Genomic DNA, 11,566 nt, shown 5'->3' with positions numbered 1-11,566 from the left:
CTAGGTACTGGCATTTAACTTTAACGTGAGAGTACGATTAGGTAATCCAATTTGTAGGGGTTGATGAATTGAGCTAAACTTACAGTAGATATTTCTAACCGCATCAAGGCATACCCGAACTACTTTTAGTTCCAGTTCCCTAGTAACGTTCGGTTCTCGGGAGTTGGGAGGTTGGAATATTCAGAGGATGTACCGAGGCAGCTACCCACCTCTGTACATACAGTGTTAAGATAAGATAACTACGTCGCGTTGGTTTGTTTCCTTACCTGAAAGCTTCCAATTCTAATTGACGTTTTAAGCTTCAACTTTTCATATTACTCAACTCATATACTAATTAATTTAATCTTATTCTTTTTTATTGTTCATCAAATCCGCTGGTTCTGCCAGCCTCCCATTCATTATCAATATGGCAGACTCAAAAAGGCCCAATATACCATCGTGGCAAGAACCGCAATCCGAGAATGACGCTGCACCCGAAACCAGCCATCCACAGGACGTCGACACGCCAGACGTGACCCTTGAACAAGCGCGGATATTTCTAAGAGATGAAACGGTTCGAAGTTCGAGTACAGAAAAGAAAGCAGAATTTCTCAAAAACAAAGGGTTTAACGATACCCAAATCCAAGAGCTGCTAGAGGAGGTAGAACAAACCACACAATCTCCAAACCCATTGCCGACGACCACCAAGTCTACAGGTGGAGTTGAAAACGCATTGCGAACTTCTGAAGAGACCAAAGACATCGAAACATTTACCCCTATAGCTTCGTCCACAAACGATCCGGTTCCAATCATAACCTACCCCGAATTCTTAACTACCTCGACTAAGCCACCACCATTGATCACACCCTCTAGTCTCGCCAATATCCTGGCTGTCTCTGGCAGTGTATGGACACTTCTATACGGAACTGCACGATTCGTCGTTAGTCCAATGGTGGATAGCCTCAACGATGCGCGAGCCGACTATTACGGGCATATAAACGAGAAACTAGAGCAGCTAGTTGAACAACTCGAAGATGTCGTCAGCGAAGTACCATACAAGAATGGAAAACTAGTATTAAAGTCAAAACAAGATGAAGGTGCATATGCGGATGACGACAGCATCTGCAGTGATCCCACCGAACTCTTCCACCGGGACATAGGGACGCAGACCTCACCGAAAATGCTGGCCCTGGATTCAGCTGGCACGGCCAACCAGGTAGATAAGCCCATCGATGCACAAGCCCGCCGTCTTGCCGCTCTTAAGGCATCCCTCCGTGAAATGAACGACATGCACATACGCCATGCCGAAGGTGCAGCCGACCTTAACTCTCTTCTCCGAGAGGTCCGCGATGAAATTGATAAAGTGGGTGCTCCTCCCATAACCGACTTTGCCACCATCCACGGGGGCATGGGATATGGACGTAGCTCCGAGCCCGATGACGAGGTGAAGAAGACTAGGGACGCTATCCGCAGCGTCAAGGGAATGTTCTTGAGTTCACGAAGCTTCCCGACTACTACAGCGAGATAGGAGAAAAAAGTTGCTATATCATACGGGCAAGACAAGCCGACCGAGAACCCACCCCGAGTCACGTCTTCTAAGCCACGCACCATGCGTTTCGAGTACCTGTCAAAGAATATGCAGTATATGAAACTCGACGATTCCAAGGCTCCCAACGACGTCGTCAGTGACATCAGTTCCACCATATCTATCCAGAGTAAAGAAAACTTAAAAAGGGGGCCCACCATCCGTATCCCCAGACCCATCCCAGAATGCCTCCTACCCGTCAGCACGAAACCAAGGTCATACCGACGACCCGTAAGCATTAGAGGACGACCACAAGACATCAACACCCAGGCCAGCTCCTTCGACAACCGCTCCATATTCGACATCAGCCCTCCGCGTACCGCCCTCGACAGGTACCGCCGTGTCCCCCACCTCCTCAAATCGTACATGCAACGCGTCGACCCGCGGAAACACTACCAACGCATCGGCAAGCGCAAGCGGCATGTCTAGTTCGGCAACGTCGCCAAAGACCCGAGCCCCTTCGGAAGCGTGACGGAGCGGGGCGAGTCGCTGTCGAAGAAGAGGCGGTGGAGGCTATGATGAGATTTCCTTTTTACATACGCGCGTGGGGTTTCAATTAGGGGGGTTTTATAAGTATTTGGGGGGCTTAGCGGTTTTGTCATGGTTGTGATGACTATTACATTGTGATGTGATGTGACGTTCTTTGCTTGTTTAGTATGTATATAGGCGTGTATGAATGGTATACAGCGGTTTTTTTTCTACTGTGGTAATGGAAATGATTATGTATTATGCTCTTGGATACTTGGATTACTTGTGTCTTGTCTTGCTACGTGATTTCCAGATGGGTTTACCGTCCTGGTATAGATTATGTCACTAGAGATATTCTACTAGTGTCATTATTCGAAGCATTCACATCAGAAAGAAGACTGGGCAATCATAATAACTATGACATGTATTGATGTTTATCACTATCGATGATTCAATACCTCATGCTAATTGGTATCTCGTATCATACACCCCGTTTCCTTTCCCTACCCAGATAACCTTCCCTTCCCCGAAGAAAACTCCAAGGGACGAAAAACTTCCAGAAGACCAAAGAAAATTAATGCGGATTTGGCGTAAGCCGAGATACCTGATCTCTCTTGTCTCTTATTTCCCCCTTTTCTTATGCATAATAGTAACGATGAATACCCGAAAAAATGCAATTGCAATGCTATACCGTGCTAACTCCATGCTAACGCCGCTTGGTGACGCATACGTACCCTTTCTTCTAGGGATCTATTGATATCCATGCCGTACCCGAGTATCTATCCTAAGGAATGGGGTTGACCATCGAAGGAGTGAGATTTCGATGTATCGTACCTGATTAAGAGAATGGAAAGGATTGTATGGTATATGTATGGGTATTGGTCCGTATGTATGCATGTATGCCGTAATAAAAAGAGAAAAAATCAAATCGCTAATGATGGTCGATGCAAATAACAAATAGAAATAAAGTCGACCAGGTAATAGACAAGGCAATATGTCTATCTGTCTTCGTGTCCCGATTACTTCGGGTCTCTGAAAGGGTTGTCGGTGCCGACGCGTTTAGCATTCCAAGGGCTTACGTAACTAGGCATGCCCGAGTTATCTTGCTTGTCCGGCTCAGCCTCACGCTCCTATCGTTTGGCATCGCCGTACTGAACGTAGCTGCTGTTGCGGGTATATGGGGGCGCCTCCTCAGTCAGTGTGACAGGTTCGGTGTGTACGGCACCACGGCTAAACGTGTCGTCCCTTCCGAATGGAGAACCGTGGTATCGGTCCGGGTGCGCACTCGCATCTCCGGGGCCTCCGAACTCAGGTAGGTTCACGTCTCGTTGTGTGGATCCGGTCGCAGCCGCTGTTTGAGCAGGGGCACGAGTAGCCATGTCGAAGTTCTCAATACGCATCTTACGTGCGTCCCCGGCGACGTCGCTATGGCCGATCAGGGTGCGGATCATGCCGATTAGTACGACGATAATGTACACGAGGAGCAGACCTAATGAGATCAGCGCGTTCTGGACGATCTGGTTGTGTAGCCAGTCGGTAACGTGCGTGACGGCGCCGGTGACCTCGTCGGTCGTAACGCTGCTAGGTGAGGCGAGGAAAGTAGTCATATCTGAGTCGCCATCGATGGATTTAGCGGCGCCGACGGAGAAGACGTCGTTGGGGAACGTAGGGAAGTTAACATGGGCGTGGTCGTGAACCCAAGTCAGGCCCTTCTCGACGGATTCGACCTTCAATCCAATAAGGCAGCGGACAGTGTTCTGGGCAAGGTCCTTGAAAATCGTGTCGCCGAAGACGGTGGTAATACCCTTGTTAATCTCGTTCATGAATGTGTTAAGCGTGTTGTTGACTGCAGTAGTACCATTGACGACCTTTCCAAGAATGTCGTCGTTGATCTCAGTGCTAAACGAGTTGATGACACCGTTCGCATCGTTTGCCCATTTTTGCGAAATGTTGCCCAAGGTACCGACGACTTCATCGGCAAAGTTTCCAACTTGGCTTGCGAGTGCTGGAACCTCCTTCGCAATCACTTGCAGGAGGATCCACTGCAAGAAACAAGATAGGAAACCGGCGAGTGCAAGGGAAAGGACGAAAAGAGCCGGAAGAGAGGTGGCATATGCGATACACCAGCGCACAAGAATCATTCGCTTTGGGCGAAATTTCGAGGCAATCCAATATCCGAATCGAGCTGTTGTAGGGCGCGATGTCATGTAGACAAGATCCATGTCATCATGTGCGTTCGTAGAGCAGACCTGGGCGCGGCGCCATCGGCGTATCTCCATGTAGGCCATCGGAACGCAGACTGCAATTGCGGCGAGGATAAGAATCACGATTGCCACAATCTTGGCGGTGTGGGCAATCTCGTACAACGTCGTGAAAAAGTCATTGATAACCGAATTGTCAGAGCAGAACGATAGGCCCTCCTTCTGAGCGACAGGGAATACGCTATCGTTGAAAGCCCAATTTCCATAAGCTTTGTTCAATTGCTCTTTAATAAGCTTGAATGGAAACGAGACAGCGGTAGCAGTGAGGTTCTTGACGTCGTCGAAGTCTGGGAGTTCCTTGTTGAGTGTGTTCAAGTCTGAAACGAAGCCGGTAGTGTTGATATTGACGTTTGAGAGCTTAGCAGCCACCGCTGTGATATCGCCAGCGACTTGTGGCTTAGGTGGTAGATCAACTCGTTTGCTGAAGAGACTTCCGATTCCACTGATAGCGCTCTCGACGGCCCCTCCGGCCGCGGCTGTAGCGGTCGCGACAGCTCCTCCAACAACACTTGTAGCTTGGTCGCCTGCGTTAAGAGCGCCGTTAACGATGGAGTACATAGTATCGATAGGCTTTTGGAGATCATCGGCAGTGCTGTTGATTGCCTGGGCAATCCCATCAATAGCATTGTTCATGGCGTCGGTGGTCTTGGTAATAGCCAGTGCCGAGGCGTTTAGTCCTCCATGAACCACCATGCTGATCAAGCAAGCGTACGTGTCAGTCATCATACCAATTACGAAAAGGATAAGCTGCTCGACGCCAGTGAGGATCATATCGAGGATTGTCATCAAGCCTTGAACAGCCTCGGTAATGCCGCTTGCGGTGAGACGGTTGACTCCAACAGACAAGTAATGAGGCATCGAGGCCATGGCACTACCAATGTCCTCGACTTTCGTACATGCCGATAGAGCCTTCGCCTTAGCATCATCAAGGTTGGAGTTCAATTGAGTGATAGTGAGGAGGAAGTGGACTAAGACCAGAAGGAGTAGAACAGTCCATCGGTTGAACCATATTTGCGAGAGTCGTGAACCGAGTCCAAGGTATGGAGTAGCACCCTTGGCCGAGCTTTGAGATAGCAACTCGCGAACATTCATCTTGCGGACATCTTTCGTATCGTATGCATCGTGGCGTAGCGAGGAGGGCACCTGAGGGAAACCCTCCTTCTCCTGAAAGATAGGCATCTGTGTGTATCGTCGTATGTATCAAATGAGGGTAGACGTTTTCGATAATTATTTTGTACGTTAAAGAAAGTGTATTAGAAAATCATGTATAAAATTCAATAGGAAATCAAGTTTCTCTCGAATTGACCGCGCCAGGCGTATGGGTGAGGATTTTGTGTGGTGTTGTATGTCGGTCTGTACGAAATTCAAGAGTAGAAAAAATGAACCTCAAAGAAGAATATGTATAAAGAGAAGCGGCAAGATAATAATTAGAAAAAAGGAAACAAAAAAGTCTCGTGATTCATTCAATGGTGTATTGTTCCTCTGACTCCATTAATGACGGGATGAGTGATAAGGAAATCGAGAAAATAAATTATTGGTTGTGTGTGAGTATGAAAAGAAGTAGTAGAATACAATAATACAATAATGGGGGAGTGGTGGATGATAAAGAGAGGCCGAACATTGTTCAACCTCAACACGCCTTGTGAAGACAACGGTGACCCGATAGCCAGTCAAGGGACAAATTACTAGGACAGGCCAAGTTTCAGAATCTAGTGGTGTCTTTGTTTCGTATTCCACACATAATTAGAGGCTTCTTTGTCGTTCGTGAAGGTTACGCGCGGTGTGCAGACCTAGCTAAGCGCTGGCGGTGATCCTCAGCCAGTCGATTCTTTTGTCCGCGCGCTTTCGCCAAACACGCTCTCTTGGCCTTACCTGGCTAGGATATTGACCTCATGATTGACTTGGAACTATAGATGTCATTAATTATAGGATCCATTTCTTGTCAAGGGAGTTTACGCTGATTATCTTCGGTGTCGAAAAATGGGACTCTTCCCCATCTTTCAACACGTACGAAGCTACTTTATAGTCCTCGATTTAGTCGATCTACTAGGAAACACCCTATATTTGTAGCTTGTTTAATTAGTATGCATCTTTAGAGACGCATTGTCACCACGGCTTGAATAATAATGTGGTAATCCATTCATCGTAGGAATTTGCTAGGAAGAACTGCAATGTTTATTGAAGATACTAGATACCTAGGTGAGTAATCGAGATCGGGGCTGCAGATTATTAGGCACCTTATTATTTGCCTCAGGGTTGCATAGACGCAGGCATGGGAAGGATTGCCGTCGGTAGTTTACGTCATGAGGCTCGTACACGACAACTCGGAACAACTGACGATTGTTGCGCCCGAAGTACTCAATCGTGAATAGAGAAGACCGAAAAAAGACACATATTAGGTACTGACGTAGTTATCAAGCGAATAAGTTGAGTCATACTGAAAGAATTCTTTTGTCTTCTTGAATAGTGATTGTACAATGTTCGTTGTATGCACGAGGAAATTTGCTGAAGAATTATCTTAGAATAGAAAAGTTAAAACAACCCTGGAGGCAACCGGGTATCTGTGCAGGGACAAGGACCTTTACAGTAATTTGAGCCAATCAGAACATGTTATTCCTTAACACCGTCATTAGTCATACTACGCTATTGGTGTATTATGTAAGTTGATCGGTAGAACTTCGGTCAGTCATTCATTCCTCTTGGTTTTTGGATTGATACCTTGAGAAACTTGGGAATTCAATTCTTTACTACAAATATTTATCATCGATTTAACATTTATGAATGTTTGCTTTATAAGTATGTACATACCATCTCGAAATTTTGAAACGTGTATTTACCATTACCCGCCCAGAATAGCGTCAGAATAAATGGGCCATGTGTGAACCACCCGAAATGGTACTGTATTACACTGTGTTTTGATCTATCCCCTATATTATCTAACTAGGAAATTGTCAGCTTTGCCACAGCATCAAAGAGTCTAGGGGATAGTAAACTTACAGTGTATTACAGTAGTATTAATACATGGCTCGCACATGGCTCACTTATTCTGACGCTATTCTGCCGCCATCCGCTAAATAGCGATCTCAGAAAAGCGCCTCTGATGTAAGATGATTGGCTAAAAAGCCACGAGCGGCTATGCCCGCTAAATCCCTGCTTATTAGATGAGAGCCATACGTTGCTCAGGTCAAAGATTGAAAGTGGGATCTTTCTTGCGCAGCTGGATTGCTGACCTAATTAATTCCCAAAGACTGACCTATGTAAGGGCTGTTCAATAGACGACGTATAAGCGCTGGTCACTCCCAACCAATGGAACGGTTGGCGCCAATATCCCCCAGACAACTTTGGATATCAGTTGAATTAGATTCAACTTTAAATGGACCTCGTCCACCTCAAATTCGACAGGGCTTTTGCCGAACGGCCTCCTACCAGCATCAAACGAGAAGTCAGTTACGCATAAGATGAGCATGTTTGCCAAGTGTCTCCCGTAACTTGTTCATATTACTATCGGACTCAAAATCATGAAACCTGACCGACTAACTGACTACTACCTAACATGATTGTTGCGACGTCACCACACCGACGTTACGTAACCCAGCCAAGCGGACAGACCAGTCTATCACGCTGGGGTTACGCATTCCTTCCAAGTCCTCTTCTTAGAGAGATACTTCCCCAGAGGTTGACCCGGTGTGTATCTAACCCAACTATCAATTCTCCATATGCAAACAGTCCAGTCCTCCTTCAACATCAAATCAACCACGTCGCTTCTTAGCCAGAAAGTAGCCGTCATCTCGTCCGAGACCCATTTGAAGGTGCTCAAGATATTAATCCCGTCGGATCTGATCTTCTGCGCCGAAGTTGTCATGTCTCCATTCTCATCGTCGAGGAGAAGTCGGTATATGCCATCCGGAGGCTCACCATACTTTCGCTGATTCCAAAAAACCAACATGAAGTGAGGCTGGCTGAGGTTGTTGGAAGGGACAAGGGGAATCTTTATTGAGTACTCCGTAATAATCTCTGGCGAAGGAAGTATCCCACTTGGAATCACAGTAGCAAAAGGAAAGAGCTCTTTCCACTGGGTGACAAGAGTGGTGAATTCTGCTCTCCAGGGCTTGACACACATTGCGCGAAGTGCGTTATTCTTGTCCACGGCGTTAGGGCCAAGTGCAGGTCTAGGAAGGGCTCTAGCTGCTGTATGAATATCCCCACTACTAAGAGACTTGATGATTTCCGATAGCCAATGCCCGGGGTAGCCGAGGTGGCCCATGTGAACTACTAGTCTCATAAACATCGTCATGTTTAAAGGCGCGAAGACCCTGCAAATCTCATGGCGATAGGATGGTAGGCATATCTTGAGGAAGTGAGCATGTAACCACTTGCAAAGGCTCATCTTCGACATCATTTGCTCCAAGGGGATAGCGCCACTCTTGCGTCCCTCCCAACGATGATAATGGATCATAGGTATAGACGTAGACATATGTATAGATGGGACTGGTACAGTGTCGCGTATCACCTCGGCTAGCTCAACCGAAAAGTGTTTCCGGATCATGTTAGGGTCGTGCATTAGCAAATATTCCGCGTTGAAATGTCGAAGATTCGTCCACTGCCCTGTGGTGAGCAATACGCATGACATCAACCCCGTACCAGTTCCTCGTTTTAGGAGAGGGGCCCCGTAGAGGAAGCTCGTCAAGGACCCGCCGACATAATCTCTGGTAATCAAGTTAGTGACGAATATTACTATGGGAGTGGTTCAACGTACGGGACATTACTCATGTGGATTACATGATACTTCTTAGGCCATTCCATGGCGGTTGACGACACTTGATCTTCATCGCCTCCCTTTATTGGGCGATCCAGAAAGCCGTAGCGAATCCGCTCTAGCACATCGGCCATTTCGCCGAGAATCACTTCCACTGTTAATCTCTCGCGCAACTGTAACATGCTCAGAGCGACCTTCCCGAAGAAGTCGGCTGCATGTTGCAAAATGCAGCGTGTCGACTTGTCGGGCACAACTAACTTCGATGACTGTGTTGTCAAATTGTCGATAATGTTGAAAGGCTCATGGTCCGTACTTGGTAGTTCTCCCGGCATCTGTCTAGCTTGCCAGTCTACATCAATGAACGTGACGTTGACCTTCCAATGCTTGTCTAAATATTTGCCAATTCGCCGCCGAGCATTTTCATCATCCTTGCTGCGGCCTGTAACAAGAGCAGACAGCGTCGGTTCGAATCTCGACAAGATTGCTTCTGGAGGAAATACAACCGAAAAATCGTAGAAATCTTGGTAGTCTGCGTCACAAGCTAGATAAGACCATAAGGGATCCTCTCTCTGAGATGCAGCACGTCGCATTTGAGAAGTGCTGTATTTCGTGGCGGCGCCCGTCGTCTGCCAACTCTTAAGAATCCGCATGACGTCTGTCTGCGGCAAAGTGAGGTAGATCAAGTCGAGTGGTTGCTGTCCGCACTCTAGCTTGTCCACCAGCTTGCTGATAGTGTTCTGCAACTTTTCCCATGCGAAAAGAGGTATGATTGGGGTAGAGTACAGATAGCTGAGACTTAGTAACACTGTGTCTTTGGAGTCTGGGTTGGTGTTCGCTTCATGTAGCAGGCTAAATAGTATCAAATCCCGGGCTATGATGGATGGCTTGTGGTCGAGCATCGTTATGTGAAGCTTCTGAGTCCCATGGTTCATTGATGAGTATTGGATTAGAGTCTGGAAAACGTTACGGGCGTCCCCGACGCCGCAGAGCATGATAGACAAGACAGGGTCTTGTTCTGCCGACTTCTCAAGGTCAGCTGTATACAGAGAGCGTGCTTCTTCGTTTCCAGAACCGAAAAAATCAGGATTATCTTGGCTTTTTACTGTTAGCTCCATGGCCCCGATACACTTACAAATAGACACAACTTACATGCATGGCCTCAAGCGCGGTAACTGCAATATAACCTCGCGCAATAATTTTGACGACGTAGAATGCGTCTTAAACTCATTCATCGCCCGGACTGAGTTGCGGAGGTTCTCGGATTCTTTGCTAGAACCAAGCTCGCGTAAGAGCTTTTCGGCTTCGTCCAAGAGAGATAGATGTAGACAAGCTTTAACTTTCCTGACAAGCAATTTATGTCGGGCAATACTGGTGTCTTGGTCATCAGCATTGAGAAGCTCCAATGCTTTATTCGAGAAGTGGATGCATTGTGCATATTTTCCAGCTTCAAAGTTGGCGATGGATAGATTGGACAATGGAAAGGGGTCAAGAGGGGCTAGTGCCGCTGCCTCCTTGTACGCGTTTATCGCTATATTCGGTTTGTGAGTGCGTACTCATACTTGAGGAATTTATGACGGTTAAAATTATACATACCTTGGCTAATCTGGTGACTTTTATATAGCTCGTTGCCTCGCTTGCGGGCCTCGTCGGCTTGTTGTGTGTTTTCGGCGTCCATGATGGTTAGAACCACACGATGATCACGCGCAGTAGTTCTACTAAAAAAGAAGAAGAAAATCACAGTAATGATGGGACATATTCCATATAAAAGCTGAACGAGTAGATCAGATTTCGTGGTGGCGGTCTCCCCCTTTCCCGGTTGATTGTACTGGAACGATGAGTGTGGTAGCAAGGATGAAGGGGCGCTACAACAAGGAATAGATGGAAAAGAAATACCAAGTCAAATTTTTGTATACTTACCGATTAGGTACTAGTACTAAGAGTAGGCAAATACCTACATGATGCTTGCCTTGAACTATTCCCACGGCATGTTCCCTTAGCATATCATTCTTCATCAGACCTGGCTGTCTGGGGCAATATGCAACATGTACTTAGGTAACCTTGAGATGCGGATAGCCTTCCCAAGACCGTCCACCTCGGTGGTCAGAAGCAGAGGGACTATCCAGGCTGCCAGGTAAATGAGCAAACGCCAAAGATTTGGGACGGGAGGAAGCAGCTAAGATTACTTCTCACTGCGTGCACTCCCGGGTCCCTGATCGTTTATAGGTAGGTAGGTATGGATGGGCAAACGCGATACTACTGGCTGATATCTAACAACCATGACCTAGTAACTTAGCCAGCCTCATTCACAAGATGTGTACCTACCTAGGTAGCTACCGCGATACTCTGTCCCTCCTCATGTACCTACTCATGCTCAGCCTCGTGTGTTGACTTCATCTCGAGGAATCCAATCTAAGGCCTGCGCAAATACGTATCAAGGTTACCCAAGTAATGAACAAATAATAGGATCCCTCATCTTTGCCTAGGCCATCGAGGGTCTTGATCAGAAGGAAAGAGTCA

General features: G+C 47.0%; 3 protein-coding genes across 3 annotated transcripts; 1 reads left to right on the top strand and 2 right to left on the bottom strand.

Moving 5' to 3' along the window:
• Positions 1 to 280: 280 nt before the first annotated feature.
• On the top strand, positions 281 to 1,643 carry GGS22DRAFT_147510 (peroxisomal membrane anchor protein conserved region-domain-containing protein). The gene has a single exon (XM_047958949.1). It carries the CDS (start codon positions 407 to 409, stop codon positions 1,505 to 1,507), a length of 1,101 nt encoding a protein of 366 aa, XP_047818682.1. The 5' UTR covers positions 281 to 406; the 3' UTR covers positions 1,508 to 1,643.
• Positions 1,644 to 2,438: 795 nt separating this feature from the next.
• On the bottom strand, positions 2,439 to 5,845 carry GGS22DRAFT_164474 (uncharacterized protein). The gene has a single exon (XM_047961535.1). The coding sequence runs from the start codon at positions 5,470 to 5,472 to the stop codon at positions 3,163 to 3,165; it is 2,310 nt and encodes a 769-aa protein (XP_047818681.1). The 5' UTR covers positions 5,473 to 5,845; the 3' UTR covers positions 2,439 to 3,162.
• Positions 5,846 to 7,909: 2,064 nt separating this feature from the next.
• GGS22DRAFT_189057 (uncharacterized protein) lies at positions 7,910 to 10,724 on the bottom strand (the record flags this gene model as incomplete). Its single annotated transcript, XM_047964798.1, has 4 exons — positions 7,910 to 8,999; positions 9,050 to 10,144; positions 10,199 to 10,577; positions 10,643 to 10,724. The coding sequence occupies 4 exons, from the start codon at positions 10,722 to 10,724 to the stop codon at positions 7,910 to 7,912; spliced, it is 2,646 nt and encodes an 881-aa protein (XP_047818680.1).
• Between the last annotated feature and the right edge of the window lie 842 nt (positions 10,725 to 11,566).

This window comes from Annulohypoxylon maeteangense (genome assembly GCF_022496945.1).
Source record: "Annulohypoxylon maeteangense strain CBS 123835 unplaced genomic scaffold GGS22scaffold_9, whole genome shotgun sequence".
Taxonomy (NCBI): domain Eukaryota; kingdom Fungi; phylum Ascomycota; class Sordariomycetes; order Xylariales; family Hypoxylaceae; genus Annulohypoxylon; species Annulohypoxylon maeteangense.
Note: the sequence above shows the minus strand (reverse complement) of the source record. Positions and strands in the feature narration are given on the sequence as shown.